Source organism: Scyliorhinus canicula, chromosome 5, assembly GCF_902713615.1.
Source record: "Scyliorhinus canicula chromosome 5, sScyCan1.1, whole genome shotgun sequence".
Classification (NCBI taxonomy): Eukaryota; Metazoa; Chordata; class Chondrichthyes; order Carcharhiniformes; family Scyliorhinidae; genus Scyliorhinus; species Scyliorhinus canicula.
The window spans coordinates 174089846-174113653 of record NC_052150.1 but is presented as its reverse complement, the minus strand read 5'-3'; the positions used below and the strand labels follow the sequence as shown (position 1 = coordinate 174113653).

The window sequence follows — 23808 nt, the reverse complement described above, 5'->3', positions numbered from 1 at the left end:
AAGCACTAATGAATTTATTGAAGGTGGTGGTGTGTGCTTCTTTTGTTATGGACAGTACTTTCTAAGAATTAAAGTCTTTATGCCAAAATTGTCGCAATTTCCATGTCTTTCTTTCTATATTGAGGTGTATTAAAATTATTTGCTTGTGGATGCAAAGATTGAACCTACAGTGCAAAAGGAGTCCATTTGGCATATCGAGTCTGCACTCGACCTAGGCCCTATCCCCGTAACCTAACCTGTACAACCTTGGACACTAAGGGACAATTTAGCATGACTAATCCACCTAACCTGCACATTTTTGGACTGTGGGAGGAAACCGGAGCACCCGGAGGAAACCTACGCAAACATGGGGAGAAAGTGAAAATTCCACATACAGTCACCCAAAGCCGAATTGAACCTGGGCCCCTGGTGCTATGAGGCAGCCGTGCTAACCATCACAGTGCTGCCACGCATGATGTCCAATGCTACTTTTCTCTCCAATAAACTATCTTCTTAAACTCTTCGCCCCCTGTCTTCTCCAGCCTCGCCTCCAATGACAGTGGGCAGCACGGTAGCACAATGGTTAGCACAGTTGCTTCACTGCTCCAAGGTCCCAAATTCGAGTCCCAACTTGGGTCACGCTCTGTGCGGAGTCTGCATGTTCTCCCCGTGTCTGTGTGGGTTTCCTCTGGGTGCTCCGGTTTCAACCCACAGTCAAAAAATGTGCGGGTTAGGTGGGGATTGGCCATGCTAGATTGGAAGTGTGGGCTTAAATGGGGTGCTCTTTCCAAGGGCCGATGCAGACTCAATGGACCGAATGGCCTCCTTCTGCACTGTAAATTCTATGATTCTATGACAATTGCTAAAATGTCCAGGATTTTTTTGCCACTAAGATTGAGACCATCTGATCAACTACTCCTGCTTCTCTCCTCTCAGCTGCCCCCATGTCTCGTCCTCAACTCGCATATTTCTCAGTTATTCTCCTATCTCTCTTCATGCCCTCGCTATGCTCACCTTGTCCATGAGACCCACCTCCTGCTCTGTGTGACCCAATTCACAATAAACTGCAGACCACCTAACTTTCCTTGCTGGTGCCCTGTCGTTAATGGTTCTCTCCCCTTCTGTACCATCACCCAAACCCTTTCTGATCTGCTGTCATTGTACCTTTCATCAAAATAAGTCTTTGGCCCATTCCTCCAAACTTAAGACTTAATCTCTGAACTTCCTTTCCTTTCCAAACTTCTTGTATATGTTGTTGCCTTACAAATCCATGTCCATTTTCCCCAGAACTCCCATGGCAGAATCCCTTCAGTCAGGTTTCCGTGCTGCCACAGGACTAAATCAGCTCTTCTCAACATCACAAATGGCATCCTATGTGATTGTGACAAAGGTAGCTAATCCCCCCTTGGATATGTCAGATTTCTCAACATCCTGCTGCCCCTCAGCAATATTCCAATACAACAACAACAATGGCATTGACTCAATAATGTGAAAAATTGCCCTGGTATGTCCTGAAAAAAAGCAGGGCAAATCCAATTCAGCCAATGACTGGACTCTGTTGAATCTCAATCATCTGCAGAGTAAAATAAGCTATCAGTGACGGTGCTCATCAAATGGCACTTACGCCCTGTTCACTGCACAGTTTGGATTCTGCCATGGCCACATATCTCCAGACTTCATTACAGTCTTGGACAATCATGACAAAAATGCTGAATTCTAATGGTGAGGTGAGAGTGATTGCCCTTGACATCAAGGTGGCATTTTACTGAGTGTCGCATCAAGGAGCCACAGCAAAACTGAAGTTAAAGGGAATTGGTGGGAAAATTCTCCAATGGTTGGAGTCACACCTAGCACAAAGGAAGATGGTTGTGGTTGTTGGAGGCCAATCCTCTCAGCACCTGGACATCACTACAGGAGCTTCTCAGGGTAGTGTCCTAAGCCCAGAATATTCAGCTGCTTTATCAATTGCCTTCCCTCCAACATAAACCCTGAAATGGGGATGCTTGTTGATAACTGCACAATGTCAGTACCATTCACAACTCCTAAGTTACTGAAACACACTGTGCCCACGTGCAGCAAGACCTGGACAACCTTCAAGCTTGGGCTGATAAAGTGGCGAGTAAGATTTGCATACAAGTGCCAGGCAATTACTATCTCCAACAAGAGAGAAAATAACTGTTTTCCCTTGAGATTCAACTGCATTAATATTACTGAATCCCCCACCGTGAACATCTTGGGGGTGGAAGGGCCACCACTGATTAGAAACTTAACTGGACCAAGCCATATAAATACTGTGGCTAGAAGAGCAGGTCAAGAAACTGGGAATTCTGGAACAAGTAACTTTTCTCGTGCCAACTACCTCCACCTCCAAAGTCTATCCATAAGAAACAAGTCAGGAATGTAATGAAATACTCTCCACTTCACTGAGCGCAGCTCCAACACGACTTAGGAAGCTGAAAGCCATCCAAGACAAATCGGTTTGCTATATTGGTAGCCCATTCACCTGCTTAAACATTCTTCCACCACTAACACACAGTGACAGCAGTGCATACCATCTCCAAAATGCATTGCAGCAACTTGCCACGGCTCCATTGATAACACCTTCAAACCAGCAACTCCGACCACCTAGAAAAATAAGGGCAGTCGGCACATGACAAGACTATCAACTGCAAGTTCCCCTCTTAACATGGAACTATAGAGCAGTCCCTCACTGATGCTAGATCAGAATCCTGGAACTCCCTTCTTAACAGCACTGTGGGTGTACCTACACCACATGGACTGCAGTGGCTCATGAAGGCACCTTGCTACCACCTTCTCAAGGGCCATCAAAGATGGGCAATAAATTTTGGCTTTGCCAACAACGCTCACATCCTACAAACTGAATTTTAAAAATCCAAAAACGTGTAATTTACCATGTCTAAACTGACATCACCACCCCCCCCCCCCTTTACCTCCACTTCCTCTCATGACCCTCCACTGTCTCTACATTGTCACAATCCTTATTCATCATCCAGTATCGATGAACAGAAATTTCCTCCAACTAAATATTGTTTTCAGCCTCTTCCACAAATCTGTTTTCTAGCCACTGACTTAATTCTTCTATTTTGCTGTCATATTTTATTCTAAGTGGAGCTTCTGACCACATATCTGCATCACCGCCTGATCCACTTCTATAGTATTGCCTGACTCCTCCCTGCCTCAGCTCATCTGCTTTTGAAACCTTCATCCATGCATTTGTTTTCTCTAAACTTGACCATTCCAATATACTACACGTATGGTAGCATAGTGGTTATGTTACTGGACTAGTAATCCAAAAGCCTGGACCAATTGTCAGGAAAGATGAGTTCAAATCCCATCAACTGTGAAATTTAAATTTGGGTAATTAAATAAATCTGGAATAATAAACTAATGTCAGTAATGGTGACCATGAAGCCACCAGATTGCTGAATCAGCCGGGTTTTCATTACAATATCTTCAGGGAAGGATATTTTCCGTCCGTACCCATTCTAGCCTCCCTGTGACTCCAGACATGCAGCAATGTGGTTGACTCTTAACTGCTCTACGAAATTTAGCATTCAGAAAGATGGCTCATTGTCACCACCTTCCGAAAGGTTTTTAGGGATGGGCATTAAATGCTGGCTCTGTCAGTGATACCCACGTCCCATGAATGAAGGTTTTCAAAAATCACCCGACTGGGTCTCAGGTTCTACCCAATGTCAACTTAATGTCATCTGAAACTTTGGAGCACATATTTTAACTCAAACCAAGTCCCATTCCCGCATCACCTGTATGCTTGTTGACCTACATAGACTCCTGATTAAGCAACGCCTTGATGTTAATTCTTCTTGTTGTTTTCAAATCGCTCTATGGCCACCCTACCTTCTCTAATCGGCGACTATCCTCCGGTATCTGCGCACCCCCCCCCCCCCCCCCCGGGTTCTGGACTTTTGAGCAATCCTAGTTTTAATTGTCTCTGCCATTGGTGACCATGCCTTCAGCTGCCAAGACACTAAGTTCTGGAATTTGCTTCCTTAATCTCTCTGCCTTTCTTCCTTACTTCAGATGCTCCTTTAAAACTCGTTTGACCAAGAGTTTGGTTGTCTGTCCAATAATCTCCTTTTGTGGCGCGGTATCAGATTTTGTTGATAATACCCTTGAGAAGCGCCTGTTTTTTTTAAAACTATGTTACAGGTACTTTAATTTGTACTGAGTGCTGAATTTGTGTGCATTTGAGTGCTATAGTGAGAGTTTGGTGACCGAGGGATATTAAGGATTTAAAAAAATTTTTTAATCTAAAGTCTAGTCTTTCTGTTATTTAGTTAATTAACTTAAAAGTTGCTGTTTGGTTGAGAAGAAGGTGAATTTTCAATCAGCTTTAAACAAAAGCTGATTGCTTTTGTAGCTACTTGCAGCTGGAGCTTGTTAATTAGTTAATTGGATTAGGCCAGTTTTCAGAGGCTAGAGTCACAGTATAAATCTGAGCTAGTTACAGTGCAGACTTTGTTTGCACTGAGTGCTGCATTTGTGTGCATTTGAGTGCGACAGTGAGAGTTTGGTCACTGAGGGATATTAAGGGTTTATTTTTTATGACTGACTATAGCTGCGGGAAGTGCACCCAACTCCAGCTCCTCCGAGAACATGGCCGGGATTCTCCCCTACCTGGCGGGGCGGGGGGTCCCGGCGTGTCGGAGTGGCGTCAACCACTCCGGCGTCGGGCCGCCCCAAAGGTGCGGAATTCTCCTTTAGGGGCCAAGCCCTCATATTGAAGGGCTAGGCCCACGCCGGAGTGTTTCCCACTCCGCCGGCTGGCGTGAACGGCCTTTAGCGCCACGCAAGCCGGGGACGAAAGGACTTTGCCGGCCGGCGTACGTCCGCGCATGCGCCGTAGCGTCAGCGGCTGCTGACGTCATACCGGTGCATACGCAGGGGAGGGGGGTCTCTTCCACTTCCACCACAGTGAAGGACATGGCAGGGGCGGATGAAAAAAAGTGCCCCCACGGCACAGGCCCGCCCGCTGATCGGTGGGCCCCGATCGCGGGCCAGGCCACTGTGGGGGCACCCCCCTGGGTCAGATCACCCTGGAGCCCGCCCACGCCGCCAATTTCACCGGTCAGGTAGGTGGTTTAAACCACGCTGGCAGGAGAGGCCTGACAGCCACGGGACTTCGGCCGTGGGGGCCCGCCGACCGGCGGGAGGGGACCGCCGAATCTCGGGGACGGAGAATTCGGGACACTGTGGGGGCAGGATTGACGGTGACAGGAGACTCAATGGTTAAGAGGAATAGATAGGAGATTCTATGGTCGCGAGTGAAACTCCCGGAAGGTATGTTGGCTCCTGGGTGTCAGGGCCAGGGATGTCTCAGATCGTGTCTTCAGGATCCTTAAGGGGGAGCAGCCAGAAGTCGTGGTGCACAGAGGTACCAACGACATAGGTAGGAATAGGGGTGTGGTGGTAATAAACGAGTTTATGGAGTTAGGCTGGAAGTTAAAAGCCAGGACAGACAGAGTTGTCATCTCTGGTTTGTTGCCGGTGCCACGTGATAGCGAGGCTAGGAATAGGGAGAGAGTGCAGTTGAACACGTGGCTGCAGGAATGGTGTAGGAGGGAGGGCTTCAGGTATTTGGATAATTGGAGCGCATTCTGGGGAAGGTGGGACCTGTACAAGCAGGACGAGTGGCATCCGAACCAGAGGGGCACCAATATCCTGGGGGGGAGGTTTTCTAGTACTCTTCGGGAGGGTTTAAACTAATTTGGCAGGGCAATGGGAACTGGATTTGTAGTCCAGCAACCAAGGTAGCCGATGTTCAGGACGTCAAAGCGTGTAGTGAGGCAGTGGGGAAGGTAACACTGACAAAGGAGAGTACTTGCAGGCACGTAGATGGCTTGAAGTGTGTATACTTCAACGCAAGAAGCATCAGGAATAAGGTGGGTGAACTTAAGGCATGGATCGGTACTTGGGACTACGATGTGGTGGCCATCACGGAAACTTGGATAGAAAAGGGGCAGAAATGGGTGTTAGAGGTTCCTGGTTATAAATGTTTCAATAAAATTAGGGAGGGTGGTAAAAGAGGTGGGGGGGTTGCATTGTTACTTAGAGATAGTATAACAGCTGCAGAAAGGTAGTTTGAGCAGGATCTACCTACTGAGGTAGTATGGGTTGAAGTCAGAAATAGGAAAGGAGCAGTCACCTTGTTGGGAGTTTTCTATAGGCCCCCCAATAGCAACAGAGATGTGGAGGAACAGATTGGGAAACAGGTTTTGGAAAGGTGCAGAAGTCACAGGGCAGTAGGCATGGGTGACTTCAACTTCCCAAATATTGAGTGGAAACTCTTTAGTTTGGATGGGTGGTGTTTGTGCAGTGTGTGCAGGAAGCTTTTCTAACACAGTATGTAGATTGTCCGACCAGAGGGGAGGCCATATTGGATTTGGTACTTGGTAATGAACCACGGCAAGTGTTAGATTTGTTAGTGGGGGAGCATTTTGGAGATAGTGACCACAATTCTGTGCCTTTCACTTTAGTAATGGAGAGGGATAGGTGCGTGCAACAGGGCAAGGTTTAAAATTGGGGGAAGGGTAAACACGATGCTGTCAGACAAGAACTGAAGTGCATAGGTTGGGAACATAGGCTGTCAGGGAAGGACACAATTGAAATGTGGAACTTGTTCAAGGAACAGGTACTACGTGTCCTTGATATGTATGTCCCTGTCAGGCAGGGAAGAGATGGCCGAGTGAGGGAACCATGGTTGACAAGAGAGGTTGAATGACTTGTTAAGAGGAAGAAGGATACTTATGTAAGGCTGAGGAAACAAGGTTCAGACAGGGTGCTGGAGGGATACAAGATCGCCAGGAGGGGACTGAAGAAAGGGATTAGGAGAGCTAAGAGAGGGCATGAAAAATCTTTGGCGGGTAGAATCAAAGAAAACCCCAAGGCCTTTTACACATATGTGAGAAATATGAGAATGACTAGAGCGAGCGTTGGTCCGATCAAGGACAGTAGCGAGAGATTGTGTATTGAGTCTGAAGAGATAGGAGAGGTGTTTGAATGAGTACTTTCTTCAGTATTTACGAATGAGTGGGGCCATATTGTTGGAGAGGACAGTGTGAAACAGACTGGTAAACTCGAGGACACACTTGTTAGGAAGGAAGATTAAATTTTGAAAAACTTGAGGATAGACAAGTCCCCCTGGCCTGACGGGATATATCCAAGGATTCTATGGAAGCAAGAGATGAAATTGCAGAACCGTTGACAATGATCTTTTCGTCCTCACTGTCAACAGGGGTAGTACCAGCGGATTGGAGAGTGGCGAATGTCGTGCCCCTGTTCAAAAAAGGGAATAGGGATAACCCTGGGAATTATAGGCCACTTAGTCTTACTTCGGTGGTAGGCAAAGTAATGGAAAGGGTACTGAGGGATAGGATTTCTGAGCATCTGGAAAGACACTGCTTGATTAGGGATAGTCAGCACGGATTTGTGAGTGGTAGGTCTTGCCTCACAAGTCTTATTGACTTCTTTGAGGAGATGACCAAGCACGTGGATAAAGGTAAAGCAGTGGATGTGGTGTACATGGATTTTAGTAAGGCATTTTATAAGGTTCCCCATGGAAGGCTTATGCAGAAGGTAAGGAGGCATGGGATAGAGGGAAATTTGGCCAGTTGGATAACAAACTGGCTAACCGATAGAAGACAGAGAGTGGTGGTGGATGGCAAATATTCAGCCTGGAGCCCAGTTACCAGTGGCGTACCGCAGGGGTCAGTTCTGGGTCCTCTGTTGATTTTCGTTAATGACTTGAATAAGGGAGTTGAAGGGTGGGTCAGTAAATTTGCAGACGAAGATTGGTGGAGTTGTGGATCGTGAGGAGGGCTGTTGTCAGCTGCAAAGAGACATAGATAGGATGCAGAGCTGGGCTGAGAAGTGGCAGATGGAATTTAACCCTGAAAAGTGAGGTTGTCCATTTTGGAAGGACAAATATAAATGTGGAATACAGGGTTAACGGTAGGGTTCTTGGCAATGTGGAGGAGCAGAGAGATCTTGGGGTCTATGCTCATAGCTCTTTGAAAGTTGCCACTCAAGTGGATAGAGTTGTGAAGAAGGCCTATGGTGTGCTAGCGTTCATTAGCAGAGGGATTGAACTTAAGAGCCCTGAGGTGATGATGCAGCTGTACAAAACCTTGATACGGCCACATTTGGAGTACTGTGTGCAGTTCTGGTCGCCTCATTTTAGGAAGGATGTGGAAGCTTTGGAAAATGTGCAAAGGAGATTTACCAGGATGTTGCCTGAAATGGAGAGTAGGTCTTACGAGGAAAGGTTGATGGATGAGGGGCGACTTGATAGAGGTTTATAAGATGATCAGGGGAATACGTAGAGTAGACAGTCAGAGACCTTTTCCCCGGGTAGAACAAACCATTACAAGGGGACATAAATTTCAGGTGAATGGTGGAAGATATAGGGGGGATGTCAAAGGTCGGTTCTTTACCCAGAGAGTAGTGGGGGCATGGAATGCACTGCCTGTGGAAGTAGTTGAGTCGGAAACATTAGGACCTTCAAGCGGCTATTGGATAGCTACATGGATTACGGTAGAATGATGGGGTGTAGATTAATTTGTTCTTAATCGAGGACAAAAGTTCGGCACAACATTGTGGGCCGAAGTGCCTGTTCTGTGCTGTATTTTTCTATGTTCTATGTTCTAATACAAGTTGTTGGTGTTGGATGTATGATGTGATACCCTCCTTCTGTTTCCTCGTTTCAGGGTTCCACAGTGGCCAGAGAAGCTAGTGACAAAGAAAAGGTAAATTGCTAATTCTGTCAGTGATAAGTTATAGGCAGCAGCACACAACATTAAGCTTTAAACGAATAACAATTAAGCTAATTATTTCATTAGTCTGACTAAAATAAGAATTTAATGAATTTAGTCTCCATTTCTCACTGTTTTTATCATCAACTTCCAAACATACGTGTTAAAGAATATGATTTTGATAAAGTAACATTCATTGTTCCAGTGTAATCCCAATTTTCAAAACACGTGAGAAAATATTATTACAGTAAACTGACCAGTGCTACAAGCCATGTAGGAGATTGAAAACTGCAGTAAAGGTTAACACTGCATTGTGAAACAGCTAATAGAAGGAATTGAATGATACAAGTATGATATGAGCTGGGATCTATCAACAATGGATAGTCTCATCTAATGTAATGGCCTCTTCCCATTTTCTACTTCGACCAAACATACAGCCTTTCTTCACTTTTGCACATTTCATTGGTTACTTAATTCATGTGCATGTTCTTGGTGGAGAAACTAAAAACTAGCAGGATTTTTTCCTTCACCCTTTCCTCCAGTTTCCAAGGCTCAATTAAAGTGCCACGCTGTGCCTGAAAAGTGCCACACTGTGGTGCAGCGTGGCGAGTACAAGCTGGGTGACCCCGCTCCTGGGATCTACCTGGCTCCCAACGCGAGATGTTGCAGTGTGAATCCCCTCCATTGTGGCAGGATCACTTTTAGGCAAATCTGCATATTAGAATATTCGAGCAAGAAGCTAGTCTCACTTTAATGTGTAAATTCCCGAAGTACTTTGGGAGACCCCTTTGCCTTGGAGACCTTGGGCGAGCGTCGTTCAGTACTGGTTTCCACAAACGGGGACCAGGGAATCAGAGGCCCCCAGGTGCATGCCGTTTGGGCAGGGTGGTACCCTGGCAGTGCCACCTGGATGCCAGTCTGACGTTGCCATCTGGTAGGGGCACTGCCAGGTTGACACTGCCAAGATGCCCAGCTGGAATTTTTTTGCGCGGTGGCAATTGTGCCAGGGATGCCCTGTGCAGGTGTTGGAGAGGTGTGCAGGGATCCCATGACCCTCCCATAGTGCATTGGAGCTTGGGGCGAGGGTCGCTTTGGGGGGTTACAGAGATCGGGATGTAGTTTATAAATGGTGTCTTGATCTCTCGCTTCACTGAGGAGTTCCAGCGAGCGGAGCACCTCAATGCACAAAACGGGGCTATGTGCGTCCTCGGCTGCAAATTCCCCGCTGGGGCCCCTTATCTAACCCAGTGCCTTTTAATAGCATTGTGTATCTCGGCGCTGCAAGCACCGGGAAACGCGGCTAAATGCGCACACTATGGGACTTTGTTCCCATTTAGTTAAATCCTGCACTCAGTTGTTTATTGCTCAATAGCTTAAAGCATCTGAATTTACTGATAAAGGCCACATGGTGTGACATGGGATCTTCTCTGAATGTGAGATTAATGGATAAGGTAATCATCGTAGAACCACACTTCCCATTCTGGGGAAAATAAAATAATGAATTGGAAATGCTAAACCCAGGAAATATTCGCATTCTTAAACTAAATGTTTCCTGGAACCTTCTCAACCAGTTCCCTGTACGGTTGTAGCAAGACTTCCCTGCTTGTATAGTCCAAACCCCTTGCAATGAAGGCCAACATTTCATTTGCCTTCCTAATTACTTGCCATACCTGCATACTGATATTTTGTGATTCATGATCAAGGATACCAGATTGCTCTGTTTCTGCAGCATTCTCCAGTCTCTCTCTTTTTAAATAACATTCTACTTTTCAATTCTTCCCATAAAGGTGGACAACCTCACATTTGTCTGCATAATACTCCATGTGCCAGGTTTTTGCCCACTTATTTAACCTACCTCTATTCCCTTTCAGACTCTTTGTATCCACCTCACAACTTGCATTCCAACCTATCTTTGTACCATTAGCAGATTTGGCTCAGTACACTCTGACCCTTTATTCAAGTCATTCATATAGGTTGTAAATAATTGAGGCTTCAGCTCTGATCCCCATGCAATTTCACTAGTTTGTTTAGCAAGTGGAAAGTTGCCCATTTACCTCGACTCTCAGGTTTCTTTACTCCTCTATCCATGCTAATGTGTATGCACATATGAAATAGATGCAGAAGTAGGCCATTCGGCCCCTCGAGCCTGTTCCATTATTTGATAAGAATTTGATGCATCGTCCTTTAACACCATGAGCTATTGGGCGTGATTATCTGGCCTCATTGCGCTCTCGGTCAAACGAAACGAGGCCGGTGAAAAGTGAGAGAGGCCAAAAACGAGAACTGCGCCCGCGCCAAACAATGTAACAGGCCCACTCCCGAAGGCGAAATCGGGATCTCGCCATAGCGTGGCAAGAAACCAATTATCGTCACTTAAGCCCAATTTCCATACAATTAACGAAAGCCACCCCATATCCAACGGCCTCCTATCATTCAGCAGCCTCCCGAGCAAGTGTTCACACTGGCAACCATTAGTACTTTTGAAAAGCGTGAACTTGGCGGAAGGCCTTCTGGGGTGGGAGGGGGTGCCGAGGGGGTGAGTAGCCATCTTTGCTACTCACCTGGGGTTGCTGGGCTTGCCATCCCAGTGCTCAGTGGGGGACCTTCCGCAGGAGTGGGCCACCATAGCTGGGTGGGGGGAGGCACTGGGTGGCAACCGCTCATGGTACCACCATGCCAACCCCTGGATGGTGTACCCATTCCGAGGGCAACCCTTGTTCCTGCCTGTCTGCGCCACCGACCACCCATAACCTCGATCGACAGCCAAGGCCTCTGGCATGCGGCTGAAGGCTATAGCTAGTAGGACAATGGCAGTCAAGGTTAAGTGAGCACTTCACACATCCCAAGTGGATTCCCGTGGGTGGGTGGGCGATGTAGCATGTGGGAGCCATTGCTTAACATCCCAATAACACCTTGATGCCTGGACACTGTTTGAACACTGCGGGAAAAAACACCACACACGCACACGCAGCAGCCAACATCCGAACACCCAGGAATGGAACGCAGCTCCGGGGAGAGATGGAGAGATGGGCCAAGAGATGGAGGTCAGCCCGCTTTACAGAACAAAGTAACAGAGGCATCATAATGGTTGTACACAAATGTGCTTAATGTGTTTTACAATTCCCCATTCTCTTGACGGTTCTGCCCCCCCCCCCCCCCCCTCCCCTCACCTCACCCCCTTCCACTCTCCCCCAAGCCCTCAGTGTTCCTCAAAGTGCTTGGCCCTCCTAGCTCCACCATTACATCTAGGTGTCTCCCCAGGATGCACATCAGTGGAGGCAACCAGCTGCCTATCTCGTCCTATGGCCCTCAATGCCCCTGGCGGGCGTCCAGTGAGGGCTCTGGGACCGGAAGGCCCTGGCTCACATGTCAGCAGTTCATGAACAGCCATGCTGCCCTGTCCCGTGTGCTGACCCCGAGACACAGCCTCATCATGGGGAAGCTGGTGGCCACCGTCACCACTCCATGGAATGGGTCCGGGTTGGCATCGAGTGCCCCCTCCTCCTGGTCAATGCCCATAGGACCCTGGAGTTCACCTTGGGAAAGAAGGCAGCTGATTCAAGCCCCAGCTGGCCCTGCAGGTTCTGGCTTTGCCAGTCCTGGCAGTTCCCCATGGTCTGCATCATCGTGTTGATGCCCTCGGCGATGCTCCTCAGTGACTGGGACATGCTCTGCAGTGCCGCAGCAATGTCAACCTGTGACTGGGGCAAGCTCCACAGCGCCTTGTCCATTCCCACTTGAGAGCGGGACGTGTCCTGCAGAACCTCAACAAGGTCAGCCTGGTACTGGATCACATCCTTTAGCGAGTTGGACATTCTGCCGAGATCCTCAGCCATGGGCATCACCGACTGTGCGATGCCTTGGACCTCTTAACTAATGGTGCCGTGTTGTGCAACAGGCTTTCCACTGCGGTCGCCACCCTAACAGTGTTGGCCTCGGTGCTATGCTTTGCCAGCGACATCTCCTGTACCCGTAGCCACTAGGACTCTTCCAAGTGGCTATGGACCTGCTGGAGTGCCACTGACATCTCCCTTTGAATGTCTCAACTGCTCCCTATTATTTCCATCAGCTCTGGGTACCTCTGTACCACAGGCTCAGCATCAGGTTGGGACCCAGTTGGGTCCTGGGATCCAGCAGCCCTCCGACTACTGTCTCACCTGGAAGTTCCTGCCTCCACCTGATGTGTACCAGCAGCAGTGTGGTGCTCACCAGATTGTGCCACCGAAGCCTGACCATTAACATGTCCCACCGAGGTGTGTATATCTGTGCTGGTGGAGGGTGGGGATGACAGCTGTGTCGCGACTACGGTTGCATTCTTAGAGCTATCCTCCGAGGTGGTCTTCTGGGAGGCAGGAGAGGGTGCCGCCCGGGATGGGCCGGCGCCGTCAGCTGGAGGACCTGCGGGAGAATGGACATGTGGGAGGGATGGGTCAGACAGTAGGCAATAACAACTCACGGTTGACAGGTCCTCTGGGTGGAGCCAGACCATAACGGCATCCTCCAGCCTCCGCGTGGGTGAACGATCCATCCTCGGCCACTCCAGTCACCTCCAGGGCACGCTCTTCGAAGAAGGTGAGGATTCTTAATTGTGGCACCCCTCTGGCAGTCTGACCCCCCCCCCCCTCCCCCCTCCCCCGAGAGCTTTCCCTGAGGGGAGACAGAGAGGGCATAATTTCATTTCATTTTTTTCATTAGCCACACTCGTGGTTCACAATGTTGTGAGGGTGGGGAAGGGTTGAAGGGGGAGGGGGGTGAAGTGAGGGTTGGGGGTCGCATGGGGAGTTGGGGGGTGGATGGTCCCTTGGTTGGGGGTGGGGGATGGGGCGTTGGTGTTCCTCACTCGCGCTGCCTGGTGTAGGTCATTGACCTACTTTTGGCACTGAAGGCCAGTCCTCCTGGCCACACTCCCCAAGCTCACAGCTACCGCCTCCTCATCCCAGGTAGCACTGGCTGGACCCTCGGGGGAACAGGCCATCCCTCCTGGCCTCCACAGTGTCTAGCAGCCTCCCCAGGTCAGCGCCCCAGAATCTTGGGGCTGGTCTCCTCTGCGCCATTGTTGCGAGCTGGCTGGGGTTGTCTGAGAAAGTGCTGCTTCAATGCTGCTCGACCTTGTTAGCGGGGGGCTGGCGAGTGCGGTCCCAACGAATCAGCTGATGAGACTTCACTTGTGACGGGAAGCCCGTGAAGCCTCGTTAAGTGGACCAATTAATGTTGAATTCCGTTGCTGGCCTCGTTGGATCGAGCGCTGGGAAGCACGCTGCAATTCCCGCCTGCTACCAGGCTTAGAAATTTGTCCAGAGAATCCTGCCCCATTATCTTTTGTGGCAATCTTTTATGTGGCACCTTATCGAACCGGATATCTTTAGGAAATTAAAATGCAATAGCTCTAATGTTTCCCTTTCATGTACCCTGCTTGTTACGTCCTCACAATACGTCAAACTCAAATAGAAAATTAATTCAGGAATTTGCTTCAGCAAAGAATATTTTCCTTTGCAATATACTATATTCATTGCTATTATGGAACAATGTTTTTTCTGATAAATAATACATTGTTATATAAATACATATTTGGAATAGACTAAGGTACAGGGGCATCATGAAAAGTTGGGGCAGTGGAATTAGTTTGAGGTTGTTCTAATTAACATGCAATGCAGGCGTAAGAGAATGACCTTCTTCTGTACTGTGAATCTTTATGATTCCATCTTCGAATATTGCTGGCTTTGAGAGTTCAATGACCTCTTAGGTTTCTGCAGGAAATTATAACTCAATTTTACCTGCTTAGTTGGGAAACAATTTTAATTGAGCTAAACAAGTTTTTCCTGAGTAATATTCCCATAACATCAAGCAATCGTGTTGACATTGTCTGTGCACCCGGGGAAAAAAACACATTGTTTGGATTGAGAATGACAGTTGTAATTGAGCAGTTTTTACTCATTTGAGTTTCTTCTTTTGGTGAAGGGGAAGGGAATTTGTGCACCTACGGCGACATACCTCTCGGGGGCAATTGGGGATGGCCCAGCCATCGATGCCCACATCCATGAGAGGGTTCAAAAATACACCAATGTGTAGAGAAATGTCATTACAGAAATGGAGGGTCAAATTATAAATAGGTATTCCTAAGTGAAATACAATCTGAACCATCTGTAGTGGGGAACTCACTCTGATCTGGCTGGATCGTATCAGTAATTTCTTCCCAAGTGTTAAAACTATGCCCTCCTGGTCATTGTCAATTTTGTTCCAATTTGTGCTGGAATTTAAGCTGTTCTGTCCTCTGGGGCAAGGAGCCAACATCCACTTAAACTTAGTCAAGTAGGATTCTTTCAATCAAGAGGAAAAGATGTATTTCCATCCCATTGGTTTGTGCTAAATTTGAGTCTCTACGGCCCCAGAACTGAAAGGACAATAGGTTAACTCTCTATGCCATTCAGCCCTTTTTCCTAGTAACAGTTTGTTTATCTGTATTGCCAGTAAGAACTAAACAAAAGTTTAGTAATTTATTAGAAAATATTTTTAGGATTTTGCTACTATTTCAACACCTAATATGAACTGGCAGTTTAGTTTAATGGCAAAATAAATTCAGCTTCTAATTTGGAGAGAATTTAGTTTAATGTTTTAAAAAATTAAAACAAACTGCATCTTTAGCAATGCTGCATCTTCCAGACACTTGTTAGTAAATTGTGTTTCCTGTTTACAGAAGGATATGTTTAGCACCTGGGGTTTAGAATGTTACCTTTCTCAGATGAAGTATTCGACAAATCCCTTGCGATGTATCTTTTCTCCAAGAAGCTGCTACCTAGATATAGAAAAATAATGGGCCAGATTTTCCCGCAGCAGATTCATCAATTAGACGTGCCCCTGCACCTTTCACCTCACAACTGTGTCCACAAAGTTGCGAAAAGTGCAAGCCGATAATGGCATTGAGGGAAACAGGGCATCAGGGAACCAAATTAACAGGGTACCACCTTAACTAATTAGATTTAAGGATTGGGAAATAAACGCAGGAAGGACTGAGAAGGGGTACGTATTAAAGGGGTGAAATCAATGTCAAGTAAGATAGAGAGAGAGAAATAGAGAAGAAAGATTAGACTGAAAGAGGAAAAAAAACCTAAGAATTCTTCTACAATGTAGCGCTTTTACAGTTTCCTGAAAAATTCAAAACCTAAAGGAATGAGACTGCATACGTGGGCAACGCGGTGGCACAGTGGTCAGCACTGCTGCCTCGCAGCTCTAGGGACCCGGGTTCAATTCTGGTCTCGGGTGACTGTGTGGAGTTTGCATTTTCTCCCTGTGTCTGTGTGGGTTTCCTCCGTGTGCTCCGGTTTCTTCCTACAATCCAAAGAGGTGCAGTTAGGTGGATTGGCCACACTACATTGCCCCTTACTGTCCAACAGATTGCGTGGGGTTGCTAGGTTACATGGATAGGGTGGAAGCATGGGCTTAAGTAGGGTGCTCTTTCAAGGGCCGGCACAGACTCGATGGGCTGACTGGCCTCCTTCTGCACTGTAAACTGTATGTGTAATAGTTACATTTCAGTGCCTGAAAGGTTGATGGGCAGTCATTCACTGTCACCATGTTGATGAAAATATTTGTGCTTGTAATGACAAGACATAACTTTCAGTAGCAAAGCAAAGGGGATACTCCGCTCCCTAGCCGCATGTTTCTTCGCAGTGTGCCATTCACTGGCAGTGGAGTTCTCTGTTCCCGTCGTTTGTGAATAGGATTTCCCATTGAAAGCACCCCACGCTGCCAAAGAACCCGTTGGGCGGGGGTGCACTGCCAGTGGGAAACGGGAATCCCAGAGGGCGGAGAATTCCGTCCAGCAAGTCTCTTCCAAAGAAAGGGAGGTTCAGAGGACAAGATTCCACTTTTATGAAGCTAACTACGCAGTGATGCAGTTCTGACAGCAACTTTTGGATATTCGCATTTAAATAAGCATCTGCTCCTCGCCTAACTTTGCTATACCATTTACCCACAAATTATGGTGATCATTCACATGCTTTTATTCTGACAGCAAATTCTGGCCCTTTAGTCATTACATTACAAATTATACCTTAACTATGGGCAGATGGCAGGAGCAGAATGTGGTGCAGTGGATAGCACTGGGACTGCGGCGCTGAGGACACTGGTTCGAATCACGGCCCTGGGTCACTGTCCGTATGGAGTTTGCACATTCTCCCCATGTCTGCATGGGTTTCACCCCCCAAAAGATGTGCAGGGTAGGTGGATTGGCCATGCAAAACTGCCCCTTAATTGGAAAAAAAATAATTGGGTACTCTAAATTTATTTTTTTAAAACTTTTAAAAGCTGTGGACAGATGGTGTAAACTGCAAGTCAGCACAGCCGTGTTTATATAGAGTTGGAGTGAGTGGGCTAGAGTTACGTTAAACAGTTTAAAAACAGTGAAACATTTTAAATGTCACTAACAGTTATACAATTTACTTCATAATTACAGTAGACATTTATAATGAGCTTCAACTAATACCATCATTGCATCTAGACATAAACACAAACATAATGGACGCAATCCTACAGTCACGCTGCGATTGAAGAGCAGCTCGCTACAGCGCAGTGTGGTCATTGAATGCTGGAACACCCCACTCCCGGGATCGACCCGGCAACCACGCCTTGTGAGTTCCAACGCGATTAACAAGATGTTGGAAGGGGAATTCCGGCCACAATAGGCGGGATCACCTTTTGGCAAATCTGCATATTAGAGCGAGGCAGTAAGCTTTGATCTAATGTGCAGACTCCTGAGGTACCTACGGCTTTGGAGTTCATCCACTTTGCCTCAGAGACCTCTGGCGAGCAATGGAATGGCATTCGTGTGGGACTCCGCAGGGATCGGAGGCCCCCATCTGCATACCCTTTGGGCAGGGTAGTGCCCTGGCACTGCTGGTGCCACCTAGGCACCCTGGCAGTGCCACATGGGTGCTGGCCTGGTGCTGCCAAGGTGCCCAGGTGACACCGCTAGCTGGCATGGGCACTTCATGGTGCCAGGTTGGCTCTCCCAAAGTGCCAAGCTGACATTTCTGTGTGCACGCGATCGGGCCGGGGGTGCCCTTCATGGGTGTTGGGGGGCCAGGGGCCCTCCCATAGTGCATTCAGGTTGGGAGGAGGTTGGGGATCACTTTGGGAGCCTTGGAAATTGGGACGCTATTTGAAAATGGTGTCCCAATCTCACGCAACACTGGGGAGTTCCGGCAAGCGGAGGTCCCCAGTGTACAAAATGGGGCTATGTGCGGCCTTGACATTCCCTGCTTAGGCCTCTGATACAATGTGTGTCGGGTTATTTACCCATGTGCTTCTTGGCCCTGTGAGCGCCAGGAAACATGCAGCTAAACACGCTCGCTATGGGACTTTGTTCCAAATGTATTTGATTCCAAACGTATATGAAAAGTTACAATAGATAAACAATTCGGGAAACAAACTTCCCAACAAATCTTTCCCCTCTTTTTACCCCACCCCACGACGAACAACTCCTCAAACATGGTCATGAACATCCCATACCTTGCCTCAAAACACGCCGCTGAACTCCTTAACTCGTATTTGATCTTTTCCAGCCGAAGAAAGTCGTACAGATCCCCTAGCCAGGCCTTTACCCGCGGTGGCATTGCTGACTGCCACTTCAATAAGATTCGTCACCGAGCAATCAGAGAGGCGAAGGCCACAACATCGGCCTTCCTCCCCTCCATCAGCTCCGGCTCTCCGATATCCCAAAGATCTCCACCATATGGTCCGGCTCACTTGCTAGCGCCGCAAACACTCCTGCCCAGAATCTCTGCAACATTTTGCAGCCCCAGAACATCTGTGCATGATTCGCTGGTTCCCACCCACACTCTCACACTCGTCTGCCACCCCCTGGAAGGACACTCATTCTTGCCCGCGTCATCTAATTTGATTTGATTTGTTATTGTCACATGTATTAGTATACAGTGAAAAGTATTGTTTCTTGCATGCTATACAAACAATGCATACCGTACGTAAGGAAGGAAGGAAAGACTGCAGAATATAATGTTACAGTTATAGCAAGATGTAGAGAAAAGATCAACTTAATACGAGGTAGGTCCATTCAAAATTCTGATGGCAGTAGGGAAGAAGCTGTTCTTGAGTCGGTTGGTACGTGACCTCAAACTTTGGTCTCTTTTTCCTGACGGAAGAAGGTGGAAGAGAATATGTTTGGGGTGCGTGGGGTCCTTAATTATGTTGGCTGCCTTAACCAGCCCCACTTCTCTCCACTTCCTATATGTGCCATCTATTCCCCCGGCACAAAATCGTGGTTTTCATACAACATCCCCTCTATCCGAAAGTGCCTCCTAATAATAATCTTTATTATTGTCACAAGTAGGCTTACATTAACACTGCAAGGAAGTTACTGTGAAAATCCCTGAGTCACCACATTCGGCGCCTGTTTGGGTACACAGGGAGATTTCAGAATGTCCAATTCACCTAACAAGCACATCTTTCAGGACTTGTGAGAGGAAATCGGAGCACCTGGAAGAAACCCACACAGACACAGGGGAACGTGCAGACTCCACACAGAGAGTGACCCAAGCCGGGAATCAAACCTGGGTCCCTGGCACTGTGAAGCAACAGTGCTAACCACTGTGCTACCGTGCCGCTCAGCTGGTTCCAGATCTTTACTGTGAACTGTACCACTGGGCTCCCTGAGTTTCTGCCCAGTGCATTGGCAATGCTGCCATCACCATAGCCTTTATGCTGGACCCCCTACAGGATTCCCCCTTCATCCTAACCCATTTTATCCCCTCCTTCCCACCATCACCTCACCTTCTCCACGCTCACCACTCAATAGTAATGTGATAGGTTCGGCAATGCCAACCCTCCCTGCTGCCTCTGCAATAGGGTCCTCTTAACCCTTAACGCCTTCCCTACCCATATAAAGTCTTAAATAATCATTTCCAGTTTTTGATAGTAGGTCTTCGGTATAAAGATCGGGAGTGTCTGGAATATGAACAGGAACCTTGGCAGAATGGTCATTTTCAGACATTGGACCCTCCCTGCCAAAGTCAAGTGCATCGTGTCCCACCTCTTCAGATCCTCCCTAACCTCCTCCACCAGTTTTGTTAAATTCCATTTATGAAGCATCGCCCATTCCTTCGCTATTGAATGGGACTTTGTTCTGATGTATCAAATGAAACCTCAGGAGTTGAGTTCAGTGTTTTCTTCAAGGCACAGTGATTTTGCCATTTGCCTACATTATATTGGTTAGATTTTGCCATATAAATTAAACCTCCCTTTAAAAATACATAATATTGGTTAAGAGATGTATTGGCCTTTAGATTATATAATGCAAGAGATCAGGGACTGCAGGTTTGCATTACCGAGTCTGCTTTGTAGTTTAGATTAAAAATAGATTTTATATTGGAGAAGCTGGTGGCATGGGAAATTGAAGGGCTCTTGAGGTTAATGACATTAAAATCAGAATTGTCTTTGCACTGATATTTAGTATTTAAATAAAATATTGCAGCAAATGCAGTGAAGTCCATGTGTGTGATACTGTTGCATTGCAGTCTTCAATTTGCCATTATTGAAATTTACAACTTATCTGTGATAGCCAAAGCCACGTCCCCTTTCCCCTTTAGCAATGATCCACCCACCCAGGGAAATAGAATAGAAAAGTGCAAACCAAATATATTTCTCCCTTTTATAAATAGAATTTGAATTTATTATTTTTTGATTGACTGGTAGTGCTGTAGAGATATTTTATCATGAGTGTTACTCGTACAAGATGCTTACTTGTGACTTTGAAGTACTTTATTCTTTCTCATTTGGCTTTTCCCACATTGCATGGGTCACCGCAATGCTGGTTGATAATTTTTTCACTTTGGCAGGTGGGTTATAGCCAGATGACCTCCCCATTTATCTGGACTGGCAATTGGCACTGATGCAGTGACTTACCACTTTTTAAGTACTTTTTTTTAAGTACTTTATTGAAATTGTTTAATATGATAATATTTGGCCTCTGCTAATCCACAAATCAACACTTTATTTTTCAAACCAAGAATGCAAGTAGGATGTTGTTCTATGTTTTTGTTGAGTTAATAAATGCTTCTCCCTCCATCCCCCTCCCCCACCGCCTCCACAAGTTTAAAATGTTTTAACAATAGTCTTTTTTGTGTTAAAATTTAGAATCTACAAATTGATAATCAATTGATATATGTTTAAAAAGGTAAAAACTAGATAATTACAGATTTGTCAGTTTTGTACCAATTATAAAGAACCTATTGGAATCTATCATCACAGACTGAGTACTTGGCCAAATGTATTAAAGGAAGTCAATATGCCTGTGTTAAGATCATGTCTTACTAGTCTAGTGGATTTATTTCCAGCATGGAGGTTAGGCGGCTCTCGATGAATCTTATCTATATAAACTTGCAGAAAACATTTGATAAGGACCTGCAAAAAGGATAATTCTAAAAAGTTAAACCTCACAGAAATGGGGTAGCCTTGTAGCATGGTAATGGGGTGAGGAAGGATATACTGAATAGTGACAAAGAGAAGATTCTCTGATTGGAAGGACATGGCAGATAGTGTTCCCCAGGTATCTGTACTGGGGTCTTAATGATTCACCATATGTATTAATGGCTTGGATGAAAGAATAGAGTTATATATCCATGTTTTAAGATTACAGTAAGTTAGGAGGCATAAAAAGTTGTATCATAGATTATCATAGAATTTACACTGCAGAAGCAGTGCAGTGCATTCGGCCCATCAAGTCTGCACCGGCTCTTGGACAGAGCACCCTACCCAAGGTCAACACCTCCACCCTATCCCCATAACCCAGTAACCCCACCCAACACTAAGGGCAATTTGGACACTAAGGGCAATTTAGAATGGCCAATCCACCTAACCTGCACATCTTTGGACTGTGGGAGGAAACAGGAGCACACCGAGGAAACCCACGCACTCATGGGGAGGATGTGCAGACTCTGCACAGACAGTGACCCAAGCCGGAATCGAACCTGGGACCCTGGAGCTGTGAAGCAATGGTGCTATCCACAATGCTACCGTGTTGCCCAATATAGTATAGTATAGATGGGAGGAGAACATTTTAAAAGGACAGAGACTAAGTGAGTTGGTGAACTATGGCAGACGGTATTCAATACAGAGAAGTTCTTATATTGGAAAGATATATTGGAATTTGTTAATGGAGAAAGACTGGAACAAATGAATATGGGCGCCAAAATATAAAAATCCACTAAAAGCTAGCACACCGATACCAAATGTAATCTGAAAGCGTGTTTGTGTGTTGATTTTAATCTTATGGGGATTGTAATCCAAGTGTGAGGATTCAGTTGTATGTTCAATCATACTTTTGGAGTTATGTGTTTAGTTTAAGATGCTGAACCATAGGTAGAATATAACGAAAGCAAAATATGGCAGATGCTGAAAATCTGGAATAAAGCAGTGCTGGAATTACTCTGCATAATCAGGCAGCATCTGTGGAGAGAAAGGGAGTTAATGTTTCAAGTAAATGATTACCATTCATCAGAACAGGAAAGGTATATTGAATTTGGCACGGTTGGGGTGCAGATTTGTCAGAATGATAGACACTTAAAGCGTTAAATTCTGAGCACAAGTTGCATAAACATGGTTGCCATTCTCTTCATTTTAGAAGGTTGAGAGATGATTTGATTGAGGTTTTTTAAATTATAAATAAACTGTGGGGGAGACATCCATTTGTGTGATGTTGCTGCTAGCATCATTATAAAGATTTGCCTTGATCCTCAGGTGCAGGCAGGGTTGCAAGCCGCTACCTGCATGGTCTGCGTGGGATGTGGGCCAGCATTTCTTGCCCATCCCTTATTACCCTTGTGGTTTGCTAGGCCATTTTAGTTAAGATTCAACCACATTACTGATGTCCAGAGGCACAAACTAGGTTGGGATAGCAGATGGGTTTTTAACAACTGATGATAGTTTCATGGTCACCATTACTGAGACCGGCTTTCAGTGAATTAAATTTAAATTCCACCAACTGCCGTAGTAAAATTTGAACCAGGGTTCCCCAGGACATTAACCTTGGGCTCTGCATTGCTAGTCCAGTGACATTACCACTTGGCCACCATCTCCCCATGATTCTTATGGCATTGAAGCCCTAAAAGCGGCACTATGAAAATAAATTGCTCCTCTATTTCCTCTGATGGGGTAAATCCAAAATTCAGGACAAGGAATAACGTTCAAATTAGGAGTGAAGTCAGGAGGTATAATTTTGCACAAGAGGGCTTTGATGCTGGGCCCATTAAATTTTTAAAGACTGAAATCAATATTTTTGTTCGATAAAGGGAGCAAAGGATAAGGAGCAAAGGATAGGGAGCAAAGGTGGGGAAATGAAGTTAAGGTACAGATTCATGGAATTATAGAATTTACAGTGCAGAAGGAGGCCATTCGGCCCGTCGAGTCTGCACCGGCCCTTGGAAAGAGCACCCTACCTAAGCCCACACCTCCACCCTATCCCCACACCTCCACTCTGTCCTCGTAACCCCACCTAACCTTTTTTGGATACTAAGGGCAATTTAGCATGGCCAATCCATCTAACCTGAACATCTTTGGACTGTGGGAGGAAACCGGAGCACCCGGAGGAAATCCACACAGACACGGGGAGAACGGACAGATAGTGGCCCAAGCCGGGAATCGAACCTGGGACCCTGGAGCTGTGAAGCAATTGTGCTAACCGCTGTGCTACCGTGTTGCCCTATTCACCATGATTAAAAGGTGGAACAGGCTGAATGGTCGTCTTCTGTGTTCCTAAATACGTGCAAAATATTGAAATCTCTCCTTTAATTACTGACCAATTTTTTTTTTTCATGGTCACCACCTCGTAGTGCTCCACACAGAGCTGTGAATTTTCCAAGCCAGAGAGGAAAACATTAAAGGTAGCTGGAGAGGGAGGGAGAGATCAACGGCATTATTGAAGCAAGAGGTTTTCTGCAGCTCCTGTCTCTCTCTACATTTCAAGGTAGTTTTAGTAGGGAATTCAATAGGTTAAGTCATAAAGTTTGAAAGATAAGGCTCCGATATT

General features: G+C 46.4%; 1 protein-coding gene across 2 annotated transcripts in view; it reads left to right on the top strand.

The window, feature by feature from the left end:
• The window catches only part of pip4k2aa (phosphatidylinositol-5-phosphate 4-kinase, type II, alpha a), a 269625-nt gene that overhangs the window by 205403 nt on the left and 40414 nt on the right, over nucleotides 1-23808 (top strand). The window contains exon 6 of one of the 2 annotated variants that reach the window (XM_038798107.1): nucleotides 8727-8765. The exons of the other annotated variant lie outside the window; for it this stretch is intronic. Within the exon in view, the coding sequence (XP_038654035.1) occupies nucleotides 8727-8765 (39 nt within the window). The remainder of the gene's footprint in view (nucleotides 1-8726; nucleotides 8766-23808) is intronic. 2 annotated transcript variants of the gene reach the window in all.